We start from the raw sequence: 18681 nt of genomic DNA on the forward strand, positions 1-18681 counted from the left end.
TGAAAGACCCCCAATAGTGGACATAAACTACTCTCTCTCTTCCAATGTTCAGCAAGGAACTATATGGTCCAACATGCTGCAGCCTACCTATAGCACACTAAATGGTAGCTGGTCAGTAAGTAGGGATAGTACTTTTCCTGGGAATCACTTTAAGTGAGTTGGCAGTGCAGTTTTATGGAAATGCATTGCCAAAATGATTGACAGTTCCCCCTCTCTTTGTTAGACTGAAATGTATCTCTCTGTGATCTATGTCAGTTGCTGACATAGCATAAGGTTTTTCATGTGTTGACAAAATGTTTTGCTTTTTGAAAACAGCGTATTTTAAGAAACAAATTCTAACTTTTTCCTAATCCTAGTTTTTCCTAATCCTAAAAATAAAACAGCCATTGGAAAACCAAGAAAAAATAATAATAATATCAATAAACTCTTTTAAATTGGCATACAAATATATATATATTTGAAATTAAATCTTTATGATTTTGTAAAAATAACTAACGTGGTGTGGGTGGATTTCTGCCAGTATCGCACCCCTCCAGCCTGTGTCTTAGAATAAAATTGTGTTTATCTGGTTAGTGGGCATGGAGGAGAAGGAGGGACTCTATAGTCACATGGGCTGCTTAGATATGATAGGGAGGAAATGCTCAGGGTAGAAACTCACTGAAACCTGAGCATGTGCAGAGTTGCCACCACAACTGCAAACTTCCTAGCTGAATTTGGGACATGGACAAGGTGAATATAATGAGCAGCAGGATCAACCAAGTCTTTAGTAGAATACAGGAAAAAATCCCCTAGTGAGTGAGTATGAACAGTATGTAATACACCATTTATTGATATTTTTTATGATGTGGGTTTAGTGCAGGGTTCGACAAACCCAGGGCGCCAGGTCGCATTTGTGACTAGAATTAGCAACCTGGGGTATCCCATCTCCGTGCGCAAACCCACCCCCCCGGCACGATCGCGTTGGGCCGTGCTGACCGGTTATTGAGGCCACGGGCTTTGCGGCATTCTGCAGTCCTATGCTTCCATCTGGAGTCTGGCGCCCTCGTGTGGTGGCCGTTGGTATGACAAGACAACCAGCCTAATTTAAGGCCCAGGCATACCTCCATGAAGTGGTAGTCCATCTTGGTATTCTCCATGGCTTGGATGTCTCAACAAGTCCTGGTGTCTTCAGTGAACTGCAAGACGCTGCAGTCCCAGTACCCCCAACTGTGATTGGGCTCAATTTGGCTACCAAGGGCTCCTGGACCTCAGTCTTCCCCCCTTTTTATAACACTAGTCAACAATTAACCCTTTGCCACGACCTGGGCCAGCGATTTACTCGCTAGAACCAACATACTTCAACGTGCCTACATGCTAAATATTTGAGGCAGAAATGGTGGGAAGTCACCCAGTACTTGGCCTTGTGTTCTTGCAGCTTTGCAGCATTTAGCGATATCCCGTACTGTGTAATCGCAGAATGGAAGCTGATTACAGCATTTATATGTTTGTTCTAGATCCAATTACAGTTTTCATTGCAGGTGGAGATTGTTGGATCTCTTCTCAGGCGTTGTCTGTTCTTTTCTTGCCCAGTAAAGTTCCAGCTGATTCTGCATCCCATGTTTATGGCAACAAACGTACATTAGGCGAAATTCATGGCGTGATGCAGTAAATGACCCGCCTGTGATCACGCTGGAGACAGAGCGCATTCATGTGCTGTGACAGTGAAATTTATTTTCGCTGTGAAATAATTCATAAATGGATGGAGGCGTTGCAAATGAAGTTCACATTTTGACTCATTTTGGGATAGTTTCCATCTTCGGCGCTTTAATATGGACACAAAGCGATCAATAAACAGCTGACGCTGCAGCCACTCTGCTCAGAGTTGAAGAATTTATATTGTGCTGTAAAAGCAAATCAGAAACGTCTCACAGCTTTTCGAATGATTGAGGGCAGATTGAAGACGGCCTGATTCAGCTCAATGACACCTCGGAGGAGACATTCCTGGAAGATCAGGGAAGCTGATAATTATTCATTCTTGACGAACATTTTCTGCCATTTATAACCCCACCTCTGGCACCCATGACAGCCTCAAACTCTTCCGTTGGGGTGCCCTTATATGTGCCAAGAGCTACATTTTTGGTATGGAGGAGAGAGGTGTTTGGCTTCAGCTTTCTAAGTAAACAACTTCTATTTCTGTAAAAGGCAAATTATTTGGCGTTGGTTTGCAAGGAACAATTAAGGCTCAGCAGAGATAACCCATAATGGGTCTGAATTGGATTTCTGGACATGAAGTGCGCTGTGTGCAAGGAAATGGCCCACAAAGAGCAGATCTGAGCGCCACAAACCAAGAGCGCTAATTATTTCATTTTTAATATTTATAGAAAACTCGCCTATCCATCAATGTCTCCATGATCAGGGGCGGACTGACCATTGAGTCACTCAGGCACTGCCCGAGGGCCCCATGCCACTAGGGGGCCCCATCAGGGTTGCCAGGCTCAGTAAAACCAGGGACAGTATGTAAAAATCTGTGTTTTTTTTACATCTGTCCCTGATATGTCCGAAACCCGACATGCTTTTGATGTAAAAATCCAGAGATTTTAGCTGCCCCGCCTCTGCACTGCCTCCTGGCTTGGTGGCCATCTGTAAGCCCGGGGGCCCCATAATCTTCTATTGCCCGGGGGCCCCATGAGTTGTCAGTCCGCCCCTGGCCATGATTTATTTTGTTGAAAACCACCCCCTAGCAATTCTGGCTGTGGTCATGTTGAGTAAGGGCAGATGATTCATGTAGCACAGGGGTCTCCAAACTTTCTAAACAAAGGGGCAGTTTACTGTCCTTCAGACTTTAGGAGGGCGGGACTAAGGCCAGTGGGGGTAGGAAATGCACCACTGTTGGTGTCGGTGGGAGGATTTCTGCCCCATTGTTGGTATCAGTGGGAGCAATTCTGCCCCATTGTTGGTATCAGTGGGAGGAATTCTCCCATATCGTTGGTGTCAGTGGGAGGAATTCTGCCCCATTGTTGGTGTCAGTAGGAGGAATTCTGTCCCATTGTTGGTGTCGGTGGGAGGAATTCTGTCCCATTGTCGGTGGGAGGAATTCTGCCCCATCGTTGGTGTCTGTGGGAGGAATTCTGCCCCATCGTTGGTGTCAGTGGGAGGAATTCTGCCCCATCGTTGGTGTCTGTGGGAGGAATTCTTTTTTTTAAAGGTAAATTTTTATTTTGAATTTTTTGTACATACAAAACAGACAATACAACAAACACACATCCTAGGCGAACATCGCCCGGTACATCATTTTACAAAACTTTGGTAGCTGGTACACATTGAGCATTTTCATAAAAACGCACAGAGAAAGGTGTGGGAGGAATTCTGCCCCAATTGTTGGTATCAGTGGGAGCAACTCTGCCCCATTGTTGGTGTCAGTGGGAGGAATTCTGCCCCATTGTTGGTGTCAGTGGCAGGAATTCTGTCCCATTGTTGGTGTCGGTGGGAGGGATTCTGTCCCATTGTCGGTGGGAGGAATTCTGCCCCATTGTTGGTGTCAGTGGGAGGAATTCTGCCCCATGGTTGGTATGAGTGGGAGCAATTTTGCCCCATTGTTGGTGTCAGTGGGAGGAATTCTCCCCTATCGTTGGTGTCAGTGGGAGGAATTCTGCCCCATTGTTGGTGTCAGTGGGAGGAATTCTCCCCTATCGTTGGTGTCAGTGGGAGGAATTCTGCCCCATTGTTGGTGTTGGTGGGAGGAATTCTGCCCCATCGTTGGTGTCTGTGGGATGAATTCTGCCCCATCGTTGGTGTCAGTGGGAGGAATTCTACCCCATCGTTGTTGTCGGTGGGAGGAATTCTGCCCCATCATTGGTGTCGGTGGGAGAAATTCTGCCCCATCCTTGGTGTCAGTGGGAGGAATTTTGCTCCATTCTTGATGTCAGTGGCAGAAATTCTGTTCCATCATTGGTCTCAGTGAGATGATTTCTGCCCCATTGTTGTCAGTGGATGGAATAGGCCCCAAGGGCACTAAATTATTATTATAATACAGGATTTAAATAGCGCCAACAGTTTAAGCAGCATTTTACAATGTAGACGGGGGGACAGCACAATTACAGTACAGGTCAATACAGAAGGGGACGGAGGGCCCTGCTCATAGAGCTTACATTCTAAGGAGAGGGGGTGGTGGTAAAAAAAGGTAATAGTGTCAGAAGTAAAGTGACAGTGCATATTTTTAGCACTGATCACTGTATTTGTGTCACTGGTTTCCATAGAGTGTCAGTTAGTGTCAGACTGCCTGTATTACTATCACAGTCCTACTATAAGGCGCTGATTGCTGAAATTACAAGTAAAAAAAAAAAAAAAATCCCAGTATATATATATCCCAATATACGTTTATTGGGGGATATATATATATATATATATATATATATATATATATATATATATATATGTATTTTTTTTTCTTTTACAAAAAACATATAGCAGAATACATATTGCCCTAAAGTCATGAAGAAATTCGATTTTTTTTTTTCATTTATGTTTTATAGCTGAAAGTAAAAAAAATATAGCCGGATTCAGAAAGCACTTACGCCGACGTATCTTTATATACACCGCGTAAGTGCACTGGTGCGCCGTCGTTTTTATGCGCCTGATTCTTGAAGATGGATACGCCTGAATTGTGGCTTCATCCGACCGACGTAAGTTTCCTACGCCGTCGGAGCCTGGGTGCATATTTACGCTGGCCGCAAGGGGCGCTTCCATTGATTTACGCGTCGAATTTGCAAATGACCGAGATACGCCGAATTACGAACGTACTTGCGCCCGTCGCTGTAATCTACGTAAGGCGTAAGTCCGGCGTAAAGTTATTCCACCTATAGAAGGCGCATCCCATGCAAAGGTTTGGACAACGGAACAGCCGTCGTATTTTACGTCGTTTAAGTAGGACTACGTGAATAGGGCTGGGCGTAGGTTACGTTCAGTGATTTGACGTATCCTAGGCGTTAGGTCCGACGTGATTCTGAGCATGCGCATTGGGAAGCGCCCATGGGACGGCGCATGGGCCGTTCGTTCGGCCATTCATTTGCATGGGGTCACGGTTCATTTAAATGGATCACGCCCACTTCCTTCCTACTTTGAATTAGGCGGGCTTACGCCGGCCAATTTACGTTACGCCGGCGCAACGTTGGGGGCGAGTTCTTTGTGAATACTGTTCTTGCCTCACTGATTTACTTCGGGGTAGCGCATATGAGATGCGCTACGCCGGAACAAAGATGCGCCGATCTACCTGAATCTGGCCCATAGTGTTTTTTTTATTTCAAAATTGTTGGTTATTTTTTGCTTTATAGCCCATAAAAAAATTGGGGTGATCAAATACCACCAAAAGAAAGCTCTATTTGTGGGGGGAAATTACATAAAGTTTATTTGGGTACAGCGTTCCATGACTGCACAATTGTCAGTTAAAATAACGCAGTGCCGTATTGCAATAAATGACCTGGTCATGAAGGGGGGTAAATCTTCCAGGGGTCAAATGATCATACAGAGGAACTGTGGGGTAGATTCAAGAAGCAATTGCGCCTGTGTAACCATAGGTTAAGATCTGCGCGGCATAAGGCTCTTATGCCCGCATATCTTAGGCTGCATTCTTGCGGTGGCCGCTAGGTGGCGTTCCCGTTGTACTCAGTGTATAGTATGCAAATTGCATACTAACACCGATTCACAACGTTGCACGAGCCCTGCGTACGCAATTTACGTCGTTTACGTACGGCGGTTTTCGCGCAAGGCTGCCCCTGCTATTACGTAAGGCTGCCCCGCCATGTTACGTATACCCGTCGTTCCCGCGTCGCAAAATTTGAATTTTACGTAGTTTGCGTAAGTGAATCGTGAATGGCGCTGGACGCCATTCACGTTCACTTTGAAGCAAATGACGTCCTTGCGACGTCATTTGCCGCAATGCACGTCGGGAAATATTCCCGACGGAGCATGCACTCTACGATCGGCATTTTGCCGGCGCGACCGCGCAATTTACGGAGCTTCTGCTTCGTGAATCAAGGGCGAGCAAATTTGCGGGGGCGCAGGGCAAAAACGTTGCCCTGCGCCTCCGCAAAAAAAGCGCAATTATACATGAATCCGGCCCTCTGTTGATTTAAATACTGCACAGTGTACAAATCATCTCTAAGTCCAAGAACCGCCATAATATTTGTTGTTCACATGAACACGGCCCTGCCTGGTCTGGGGCATTAATGAGCGCGCACACGGGAAAGATAACCTCACGTGCAGGACGAGTAGGTCCCGCCCACAACTTCATTTTTGAGACAAGTCTGGAAATATTTTTATATAAATTGGATTAGAATCCAGGTTTAGCGCCCCGTCAGTATAGAGGGTGTTGCAGAGCACATGGTGCGCAGGCAATTATATCCTGCGATCAGCCAGACAACTTATAACTGTTGTGATTGTGTGTTGATTTCTCCCCGCTGGTGGTTGAGTAAACAGCTGGGGGATTTATAACATGGGATGTTGTGTGAATGAATCACACTTGTACTTGCTACATTGTATTCTTGCTAATGGAAAGAGCGGAACGCTTTGAGTTGCCACCTTGTATAATCAGCTGCAGACAAGGAACGACGTCGCCAACACATTAATAAAATCTGTGTTTGCCGTAATTTACAGTCTATTGAATGACTAACCTTTCCTAGTTGCTGCATTATTGCAGTGATTTTGCTTTATTCCGCCGTGGCTACAAATGTTGTCGCGTCATTAGAAAACGCGCTGTGTTCGTACAATAGGGGGATTTTGCGTTGGCATAACTGACAAGCGCTGTGGTGTGACTGTCACTCGCGAAATACTAATAATAAGCTCATGTAACTAATTGCAGTGAACTAACTTTAAAACAAAAACTGGGAAAACAATTACTGTAGCAGGATGGTAAGTTACCACTAATTGCAGTATAAATATGAAGGATGTATTGCACCGACAGCTGACGGAGCTTCAGCTCACAAGCGATACCAATCATCGTACCATGAAACCGCATTGGGGTGTAGGGCAAAAAAAACAAAAACAGCTTCAGACTCGCAGAAAAATACCAAAATAAATGACGAAAAGAAAGTACAGTGTGTGTGAGACCTCTTCTCCTCTACATAGAATTGGACAATTATTGGTGCCGGTGTTCTGCCGAATAATTTCCCCCCCCAGCGGCGCTTGCGCAGTACGAAGTCATCTGAGCCTCCGAAAATAGCCGAAGATGTCAGCTGTCCACGGCACCTGCGCACTGACTATGACACATGCCACACGCCCCCGATGCTAGTGCTACTCTGCAAGGGGCGCGGGTGATTTTAGCAATAAAGTACACATCTTAGTGGGTTTTGCACTGTTGATGGGCGTGTTTTGCAATGTGCCCCGCTAAGACATGTACTTTATTGCTAAAATCACTCCCGCCCCTTGCAGAGTAGCACTAGCATCGGGAGCGTGCGGCATGTGTTATAGTCAGTGCGCAGGGGCCGTGCAGAGCTGACTCTCAGGTGGCTATTTTCGGAGGTTCAGTTGAGTTTGTACGCAGTACAGGGGGGTCCTTATGCGCCGGGGAAACTTTTTCGGCAGGCCACCGGAAGAAGGAAACTTTGCCCTTATGTTATCTGTAATGTAGTATTTATTCAAGGCTGGTTTATGAAGGACATCTGTCCCATCTCCCTCTGCTTCCCACTCTTTGGTCTTTTTCCATCCCGTCTCCCCACCCCTGTTCCCCTATCCTCATTCTCCCTTCTCCATCCTCAGTACACCCCGGCTTCCTCATTCTCCCTTCTCCATCCTCAGTACACCCCTGCTTCCTTATTCTCCCCTCTCCATCCTCAGTACACCCCTGCTTCCTTATTCTCCCCTCTCCATCCTCAGTACACCCCGGCTTCCTCATTCTCCCTTCTCCATCCTCAGTACACCCCTGCTTCCTTATTCTCCCCTCTCCATCCTCAGTACACCCCTGCTTCCTTATTCTCCCCTCTCCATCCTCAGTACACCCCGGCTTCCTCATTCTCCCTTCTCCATCCTCAGTACACCCCTGCTTCCTCATTCTCCCCTCTCTATCCTCAGTACACCCCTGCTTCCTCATTCTCCCCTCTCTATCCTCAGTACACCCCTGCTTCCTCATTCTCCCCTCCCCATCCTGAGTACACCCCTGCTTCCTCATTCTCCCCTCTCTATCCTCAGTACACCCCTGTTTCCTCATTCTCCCTTTTTCATCTTCAGTACACCCCTGCTTCCTCATTCTCCCCTCTCCATCCTCAGTACACCCCTGTTTCCTCATTCTCCCCTCCCCATCCTGAGTACACCCCTGCTTCCTCATTCTCCCCTCCCCATCCTGAGTACACCCCTGCTTCCTCATTCTCCCCTCCCCATCCTGAGTACACCCCTGCTTCCTCATTCTCCCCCTCTCCATCCTCAGTACACCCCTGCTTCCTCACTCTCCCCTCTCCATCCTCAGTACACCCCTGCTTCCTCATTCTCCCCTCTCTATCCTCAGTACACCCCTGCTTCCTCATTCTCCCCTCCCCATCCTGAGTACACCCCTGCTTCCTCATTCTCCCCTCTCTATCCTCAGTACACCCCTGTTTCCTCATTCTCCCTTTTTCATCTTCAGTACACCCCTGCTTCCTCATTCTCCCCTCTCCATCCTCAGTACACCCCTGCTTCCTCATTCTCCCCTCTCCATCCTCAGTACACCCCTGCTTCCTCACTCTCCCCTCTCCATCCTCAGTACACCCCGGCTTCCTCATTCTCCCCTCTCCATCCTCAGTACACCCCTGCTTCCTCATTCTCCCCTCCCCATCCTGAGTACACCCCTGCTTCCTCATTCTCCCCTCCCCATCCTGAGTACACCCCTGCTTCCTCATTCTCCCTTCTCCATCCTCAGTACACCCCTGCTTCCTCATTCTCCCCTCTCCATCCTCAGTACACCCCTGCTTCCTCATTCTCCCCTCCCCATCCTGAGTACACCCCTGCTTCCTCATTCTCCCTTCTCCATCCTCAGTACACCCCTGCTTCCTCATTCTCCCTTCTCCATCCTCAGTACACCCCTGCTTCCTTATTCTCCTCTCTCCATCCTGAGTACACCCCTGCTTCCTCATTCTCCCTTCTCCATCCTCAGTACACCCCTGCTTCCTCATTCTCCCTTCTCTATCCTCAGTACACCCCTGCTTCCTCATTCTCCCTTCTCCATCCTGAGTACACCCCTGCTTCCTCATTCTCCTCTCCCCATCCTGAGTACACCCCTGCTTCCTCATTCTCCCTTCTCCATCCTCAGTACACCCCTGCTTCCTCATTCTCCCCTCTCCATCCTCAGTACACCCCTGCTTCCTCATTCTCCCATTTCCATTCTCAGCATGCCCCTGCTTCCTCATTCTCCCCCACTCCATCCTCAGTACACCCCTGCTTCCTCACTCTCCCCTCTCCATCCTCAGTACACCCCTACTTCCTCATTCTCCCCATCTCCATCCTCAGTACATCCCTGCTTCCTCATTCTCCCCTCTCCATCCTCAGTACACCCCTGCTTCCTCATTCTCCCCTCCCCATCCTGAGTACACCCCTGCTTCCTCATTCTCCCCTCCCCATCCTGAGTACACCCCTGCTTCCTCATTCTCCCCTCTCCATCCTCAGTACACCCCTGCTTCCTCACTCTCCCCTCTCCATCCTCAGTACACCCCGGCTTCCTCATTCTCCCCTCTCCATCCTCAGTACACCCCTGCTTCCTCATTCTCCCCTCCCCATCCTGAGTACACCCCTGCTTCCTCATTCTCCCCTCCCCATCCTGAGTACACCCCTGCTTCCTCATTCTCCCTTCTCCATCCTCAGTACACCCCTGCTTCCTCATTCTCCCCTCTCCATCCTCAGTACACCCCTGCTTCCTCATTCTCCCCTCCCCATCCTGAGTACACCCCTGCTTCCTCATTCTCCCTTCTCCATCCTCAGTACACCCCTGCTTCCTCATTCTCCCTTCTCCATCCTCAGTACACCCCTGCTTCCTCATTCTCCTCTCTCCATCCTGAGTACACCCCTGCTTCCTCATTCTCCCTTCTCCATCCTCAGTACACCCCTGCTTCCTCATTCTCCCTTCTCTATCCTTAGTACACCCCTGCTTCCTCATTCTCCCTTCTCCATCCTGAGTACACCCCTGCTTCCTCATTCTCCCCTCCCCATCCTGAGTACACCCCTGCTTCCTCATTCTCCCTTCTCCATCCTCAGTACACCCCTGCTTCCTCATTCTCCCCTCTCCATCCTCAGTACACCCCTGCTTCCTCATTCTCCCATTTCCATTCTCAGCATGCCCCTGCTTCCTCATTCTCCCCCACTCCATCCTCAGTACACCCCTGCTTCCTCACTCTCCCCTCTCCATCCTCAGTACACCCCTACTTCCTTATTCTCCCCAATTCCATCCTCAGTACACCCCTGCTTCCTCATTCTCCCCTCTCCATCCTCAGTACACCCGGGTTCTTCATCCTCAGTACACCCCTGCTTCCTCATTCTCCCCTCTCCATCCTCAGTACACCCCTGCTTCCTTATTCTCCTCTCTCCATCCTGAGTACACCCCTGCTTCCTCATTCTCCCTTCTCTATCCTCAGTACACCCCTGCTTCCTCATTCTCCCTTCTCCATCCTGAGTACACCCCTGCTTCCTCATTCTCCCCTCCCCATCCTGAGTACACCCCTGCTTCCTCATTCTCCCTTCTCCATCCTCAGTACACCCCTGCTTCCTCATTCTCCCCTCTCCATCCTCAGTACACCCCTGCTTCCTCATTATCCCATTTCCATTCTCAGCATGCCCCTGCTTCCTCATTCTCCCCCACTCCATCCTCAGTACACCCCTGCTTCCTCACTCTCCCCTCTCCATCCTCAGTACACCCCTACTTCCTCATTCTCCCCATCTCCATCCTCAGTACATCCCTGCTTCCTCATTCTCCCCTCTCCATCCTCAGTACACCCCTGCTTCCTCATTCTCCCCTCCCCATCCTGAGTACACCCCTGCTTCCTCATTCTCCCCTCCCCATCCTGAGTACACCCCTGCTTCCTCATTCTCCCCTCTCCATCCTCAGTACACCCCTGCTTCCTCACTCTCCCCTCTCCATCCTCAGTACACCCCGGCTTCCTCATTCTCCCCTCTCCATCCTCAGTACACCCCTGCTTCCTCATTCTCCCCTCCCCATCCTGAGTACACCCCTGTTTCCTCATTCTCCCCTCTCCATCCTCAGTACACCCCTCCTTCCTCATTCTCCCCTCCCCATCCTGAGTACACCCCTGCTTCCTCATTCTCCCTTCTCCATCCTCAGTACACCCCTGCTTCCTCATTCTCCCCTCTCCATCCTCAGTACACCCCTGCTTCCTCATTCTCCCCTCCCCATCCTGAGTACACCCCTGCTTCCTCATTCTCCCTTCTCCATCCTCAGTACACCCCTGCTTCCTCATTCTCCCTTCTCCATCCTCAGTACACCCCTGCTTCCTCATTCTCCTCTCTCCATCCTGAGTACACCCCTGCTTCCTCATTCTCCCTTCTCTATCCTCAGTACACCCCTGCTTCCTCATTCTCCCTTCTCCATCCTGAGTACACCCCTGCTTCCTCATTCTCCCCTCCCCATCCTGAGTACACCCCTGCTTCCTCATTCTCCCTTCTCCATCCTCAGTACACCCCTGCTTCCTCATTCTCCCTTCTCCATCCTCAGTACACCCCTGCTTCCTCATTCTCCCATTTCCATCCTCAGCATGCCCCTGCTTCCTCATTCTCCCCCACTCCATCCTCAGTACACCCCTGCTTCCTCACTCTCCCCTCTCCATCCTCAGTACACCCCTACTTCCTTATTCTCCCCAATTCCATCCTCAGTACACCCCTGCTTCCTCATTCTCCCCTCTCCACCCTCAGTACACCCGGCTTCTTCATCCTCAGTACACCCCTGCTTCCTCATTCTCCCCTCTCCATCCTCAGTACACCCCTGCTTCCTTATTCTCCCCTCTCCATCCTCAGTACACCCCTGCTTCCTCATTCTCCCCTCTCCATCCTCAGTACACCCCTGCTTCCTCATTCTCCCCTCTCCATCCTCAGTACACCCGGCTTCTTCATCCTCAGTACACCTGTGCTTCCTTATTCTCCCCTCTCCATCCTCAGTACACCCCTGCTTCCTCATTCTCCCCTCTCCATCCTCCGTAGACCCCTGCTTCCTCATTCTCCTCTCCCTATTCCTCTTTTGTTTTTCAGTTCCACCCACTCCATCCTCTGTCTCCTCTCTGCATCAAGCCTTTCACCTCTGTCTCCATTCCCCCCTCTCTCTGTCCCTCATCCTACGATTCATTATGCCTTTTGTTTGCAGGCTCTCTGCTGTGTATTGTTCTTATCCGAGATGGTGTATGTGAATTATTATCTGCTCTGTGCATTAGACAGAGATGGATAAAAAGTCCATTTGTAGACGAATCACGATGCTCTGCGCTCCCACCTGTAGGAATTTCTATTTATTCAACAATGAAAATAGGACATTTTATTCAATCCACACGTGATTGGTAATGGGGATGGATCATGCCCATCAATGGGTCACTCATCCTCCACCACGTCTTTTACAAGGGACCTGTCACTGTGTGCACAGCCACCCAATTTTTTGGCATCCCACCCTCTATACATACGTATTATATTATATTATGTGTTGCAGAAAATAAAGCTTCAAGTGAACGTATCACTCTATCCACATCATTACTCTACCAGTTTTCAGTGGATTGGCTGTATATGAATACAATGCTCCATATTTTAGATGTGTCGTATTTCAGAAGTTATACTGTGCGAGTGATTCACTGATAATGACATATTTATGTTTGTATAATGGGTTATAGGTGACATTTGGACAGTTGTGACCCATCCATTCTGATTCCTGTTATTTCACAATGTTATCCCTAATTGTGTCTTTCAGTTCCCCCTCGGATAGTGGAAATCTCTTCCAACATAGCCGTCAATGAGGGAAATAATGTCAGTCTGAGTTGTATTGCCACCGGAAGGCCGGAGCCAGTAGTGACCTGGAGATATCTGTCTCCTAAAGGTAAGTGACAGCTGGTTACCCACACTGCTATGTACATGATGGTGTTCATAGTGTACTTGTACTAGTGCTCAGAATTCAGTTGCTTTGTCTACAAGGCTGAACTTATGAATTGCTCCCTGCAGGGTTTGTATCCCGTTACTTTTGGACCCGGTTGATATCACATCACCAGGAAAAGATGAAGCAGTGGGGCTGATTTACTAAAGGCAAATAGACCCAGCACTTTTCAAAGTGCAGTTGCTCCAGAGCTTAATAAATGAGCAGAAGCTCTGCTGACTTCCATCATCCAATCATGTGCAACAAAATATAATAATAATTATATATGTATATATGTAAGCAGGCTTCAGCAGTCTGTGGTGAAGGGGAAACCCTTAAACACGGGCATCGCTGTAGCGCTGGCCGAGGCTATAGTGCTGGACGAGACTGTAGCGTAGTAGCCTACCTATGGCATACCTCGGGGGGGAAGGAGGGGGACGAGCGCCCGCCGGAAATCACCGAGCCGTCATCTCCACTCGGCTCTCACTCGGCTGTCACATCACACACGCACAGTCCCGCCTCCGCCATCGGCATTGGACCATCTACTGTGACAGACAGAACACTGGTCCAATGCTGGTGGCGGAGGCGGGACTGTGCATAAGAGCTGAGAGGAGATGATGGCTCGGTGTTTTCCGGCGTGCGCTCATACCCCTCCGAGGTATGCTATCGGCGTATAGCGCGCACCCGTGATTTCCCCCCTATTTTCAGGGAGAAAAATTGTGCGGTATACGCCGATAAATACGGTATATTCCTTGCACGTCTTTTTTTTTTTTTTTTCCTTGAAGCCTTACCTTATTTTACTATTCTCTGGAGCAACTGCACTTGCAGAGTGCAATTGCACTTTGCAAAGTGCACAGTTTATTTACCTTTAGCAAATCAACCCCAGTGTGTCACTCCTGCAGGATGTTTTAGGCTGGGTTCACACCTATGTGAATTGGATGTGGGTTTCTCCACATCCAATTTGCATGAAAGGAGATTGTGACCGGCTCTCTGTGGAGCTGGTTCACATACTGTATGTCCGTTGCGGCTCCGGAGTGGCTTGCACAGGAGTGCAATGCGTCTTTGGCTCTGATTCAGGGCAGAATTCAGGCACAAATTCATCCCTGAAATGGAGAACAGGGATGTACCGGACCCCTGCTGTGAGCCACTTCCATCGGAGGTGTGAACCCAGCCTAAATCGGCCTCGGTGTTAAATGGGTGTCCATATGTGCCAACAAGTGTATGCTTAGAATGCAGATTTAGCGTGGTCTGCGGAGGCTCATGTATGGGACTTATAGCTGCCTTTTGTGGGTTTTAATACTTTCAGTTGTTATTTTTGCTTCTTCCATATAAAGAAAAAACTACCGGTATTTTGTTATTCCTGGGCATGGGGGACTTTTCCTTCATCCAATTCTCTGAGACAGATATTGTGTGACACAAACTGCAGGAAGATCGATTTGTGTGGAAACGCACTACAGAACAAACCACCTGCCACTGCAGAAAAACACGGAGCAGTGAATGTGGGATCACGGAACTCCCCGGAGAGGAATTGTTTTATCATCAGCTAAGGTGCTGGATCCAGCCGTCCATCTTCAGCCACAACCAGCCGACTGGTAGAAATATCACTGATGTGTGAATGGGCCTCAGCCACTTGTATCAGTGGCGTTCATACTGCGCTATTCATCGTTATTTCTTCACTCAATAGAAGGAAGTGTATTTTCATTGTTTATGTATTATGCAGAGGAATGTTCTGTGTTTTCCGCTCTGGGCGATGTTAGCCGTCCGCCAGTCGGTCGGACTGTATTTATAACAAGAAGCAGTTTTTTCTGAAGAAACCCCACAGTGTAAATTCTGCTAATCTCTGCACTAATTCCCATGTCTAAGTCCCGGTATAGATGGGCCCTGCTGTGTTCTTCTATATACTGAGAATAGGACATCTTTCTATGTCTGCAGGCTGGTAATGGCACTGAATGATTTTGTAGATTTGTATCCTCCTATAGCATCTCCTATTTATTTTCGGTATCGCTGTCTTTTTTCCATGAATCCTAGCACTTTGCCGATCATAACTGACCAATAATGTCACTGGGCTGGATTCAGGTAGATTTGCGCTTTTTTTACGGAGGCGCAGGGCAAAGTTTTTGCCCTGCGCCCCCGCAAATTTACTGCGCTGCCCTTGATTCACGGAGCAGTAGCTCCGTAAATTGCGTGGGCGCGCCGGCAAAATGCCCGGCGTAAGCGCAGGCAATTAGAATGATCCCGTAGGGGGCGGGAATCATTTAAATTAGGCGTGTTCCCGCGCCGATTGTAGAGCGCATGCTCCGTCGGGAAACTTTCCCGACGTGCATTGCGGCAAATGACGTCGCAAGGACGTCATTTGCTTCAAAGTGAACGTGAATGGCGTCCAGCGCCATTCACGAATCACTTACGCAAACTACGTAAATTTGAAATTTCGCGACGCGGGAACGACGGGTATACGTAACATTGGCTGCCCCTGCTAATAGCAGGGGCAGCCTTACGCGAAAAAACACCGTACGGAAACGACGTAAACTGCGTACGCAGGGCTCGCGTAACGTTGTGAATCGGCGTTAGTATGCAATTTGCATACTATACGCTGAGCACAACGGGAACGCCACCTAGCGGCCATCGCAAGAATGCAGCCTAAGATATGCGCGCATAAGAGCCTTATGCCGCGCATATCTTAGGCTGCAGTCGGCGTAACGAGGTTCCTGAATCAGGAGCATTCGTTACGCCGGGGCAAGTAAGCAATTGCGCTGTGTAACTATGGTTACACAGGTGCAATTGCTTCTTGAATCCGGGCCACTGTCTGTACATCAGGGAGCATGCAGAGACTTGTGGCTCCTCGGTGACTAGAAGACCACTGCTTTCACTCCACATTAGACTCTCTCTGCCCCCTCTATATAAGAAAGGCAATGTAGATCCATATTCTACCTCCATATTACAGTGGAGTTTGGCTCTCCTAGCCCCTCCAGCCTGTGTGAGCGTTTCATAGCTGAGAATTTGGGACTCTGCAGAGCTCAATAATACATTGAGGAGGATGAAAAATTCATGGCATTTCTCCCGGCTGTTTATGCTTCTGTCCGTCTCACGTCTGCACTTTTCTTCTCAACGCTCTGAATGCAGCACTACACCTTCCATGGACAACATCAAAGTGGTCTGAGCCATCTAGTGGGTGGAGATAGACCTCCAATCCTTCATATTCTCTGTGTGATTCCTGAATAGGAGGTTTGCAATGTGATCCCCACCCTACATACAAAATATCCCCCCCCCCCCCAAAAAAAAATCTGAGTTTGCGTATCCCTTTTTACCATGAACATGCTGTATGCTACCTTCATCATTCTATCCAACATCCCTGAAATACTGAGCGTTGGAGAATGATTCAGCACTTTCCTCCTTCCTTTTTAGCACAACCACTCCCGCATTTTTGTCCTGACAGGTCTTCCTTGAGGCTGCAGTAAGTAAATGGGTTCTTGTTGATGAGGACCTCTCACTGTCCCAGGACCCAACTTTTCCTACCTGGCAGCACACAAGATTAGCCCTGGTTCACATTGATGCCACTTTGAAGTTGCATTAGTTCACTTGAAGTAGTGCGATTTCAAAGTAGCCAGGTCAGAGCAATTCACCTGTGTGGCTTCATGCACAGATGTCTATTGAAGTCGCACCTGAAATCGGCAAAAGTAGTGCAGGAACTACTTTTGCAAATTGGTGCAGCACCGCAAAAATTGGTGTCACGCCAATTGGAACAGTGCTATTGCCTCAAATAGGCTGCGACTTGTCATGCAACTCAAATCGCATAATAAATCGCTTCAATGTGAACCTAGGCTTATGCTCACTTATGTATAGATAATAGGGTGGGTTGACCAGCATTGTACACACACTATAATTACATGTTGCTGACCCTGATAGTCAAGGGGCCAGTTTTAATTTTTTATTGAATTTGTAAGTAGAAAAGGGTACAAAACTGAGCCATTTGGCTCATTAGGTCAACAGTAGACATGTGCAATTTGTTTAGTTCCGAATGAGTTTCTTAAAGGGGAGGTTTACCCTAAAAAACACTTTCTCTAATTACACTGGCCCCCCACATTACAATACGATTATGCCTGTTATGTTTTTTTTGATGCTGTACATACCGTCGTACAGCTATTCACCCATGGCTTCGGGGTTGCGAGTCCCGCGGGAGTGGGCGTTCCTCACATGCTGATGATTGACGTTTTGACAAAAAAACAGATCCCCCCGTCGTGTAAGCTGCGTCACGATTGGCGAAAGGAGCCGAACGGCGATGCGCAGTATAGCGCCGACTCGCCGTTCGGCTCCTTTCGCCAGTCGTGACGCAGCTTACGCGACGGGGGGGAGCTGTTTTTTTGTCAAAACGTCAATCACCAGCATGTGAGGAACGCCCATGCACAGTAAATCAGCACCAAAGTGTTGGCTTGCTAGGAGCAACCAGGCTCACCCCTGAACTAGGTTACTCGGGGGACCTTAAACCAGAAGAAAGTAAGGGGTCAGTATGACAGTGACTTACTGACAGAAGAGCATTGCTGAAACGTTCCTTTGTTTTCTAAATCTACCCAAGAGGGTAGACCGAGAGCTCTGTTGGCCACTATGCTGCTGCTGGAGGGAAATATTGTTTTAATAAACAAGCCAGAATCTCTTTTTCTCAGAGCGCAGAAATCCCTCTGGTCATTAAGGGGTAACTTATAATGAGTGGACAAAAGGAGGCCAACATTGCTGACCGTCATACTGATCTTATTTCTTTAGTACTTGAAGTCATTGACTTACAGGAGATGGGTGGATATGTAGACCTTCCTGATCTGTCTGTAATTCAGAAAAGTATTGATGCCCAAAAAAAATATCTATTAGCCAGTAGTGTTGAGCAGAATACACCATATTCGATTTCGCGATATATCACGAATATATAGCCGAATATTCGAGAAATATTCGCTAAATTCGAATATTCGTGATATTTTATCGAAATGAAATGTTTGCGAAATTCCGCTATTGCGAATGCGAAAATAATTGCGAAATTTCGACAACTGCGGTAGGAGCACTCTGATTGGCTCAGAATATTCGTGATATTTTATCGAAATTTCGCAAAATGCGAATGCGATATTTATTGCGGAATTTCGACAACTGCGGTAGGAGCCCTCTGATTGGCTCAGAATATTCGTGATATTTTATCGAAATTTCGCAAAATGCGAATGCGATATTTATTGCGGAATTTCGACAACTGCGGTAGGAGCACTCTGATTGGCTCTGATGCAAAAGAAGGGCGGAGAAAATAATCGCGCAATATTCCTATTGCCGAATATTCGCATTGCGAATATTCGGCAATATAAAATGATCGCTTCAGCTACTCGGCCCAAGGTCTCTAATCATACCAGCAATGCTTTTAGACGTCGATGGAGATCACTAGGATGTGATCTGTTCTAAAAATAAAATTGAAAAAATCCGAATATTCGGAATAGCGAATATTGACCGCGAAATTCGAGATATTCGCGAATACTCGAATATGCCCTATTCGAGCCGAATATTCGCAATACGAATATTCGTGAGCAACACTATTAGCCAGGTGACTAGAATTTAGCAAAATATCAGGGCCTTTAACTCTCTCTTGACAAGTTCTTTTGACATAA

The 18681-nt window shown here is 47.9% G+C and overlaps 1 protein-coding gene across 6 annotated transcripts in view; it reads left to right on the top strand.

Annotated features, from left to right (window-relative positions):
- LOC120915600 (neurotrimin-like) overlaps positions 1–18681 on the top strand; it is a 903107-nt gene that overhangs the window by 787625 nt on the left and 96801 nt on the right. For all 6 annotated transcript variants that reach the window (XM_040326247.1, XM_040326251.1, XM_040326246.1 and 3 more), the window contains one exon: positions 12893–13018. In XM_040326247.1, the coding sequence (XP_040182181.1) occupies positions 12893–13018 (126 nt within the window). The remainder of the gene's footprint in view (positions 1–12892; positions 13019–18681) is intronic.

This window comes from Rana temporaria, chromosome 10 (assembly GCF_905171775.1).
Source record: "Rana temporaria chromosome 10, aRanTem1.1, whole genome shotgun sequence".
Lineage (NCBI taxonomy): Eukaryota > Metazoa > Chordata > Amphibia > Anura > Ranidae > Rana > Rana temporaria.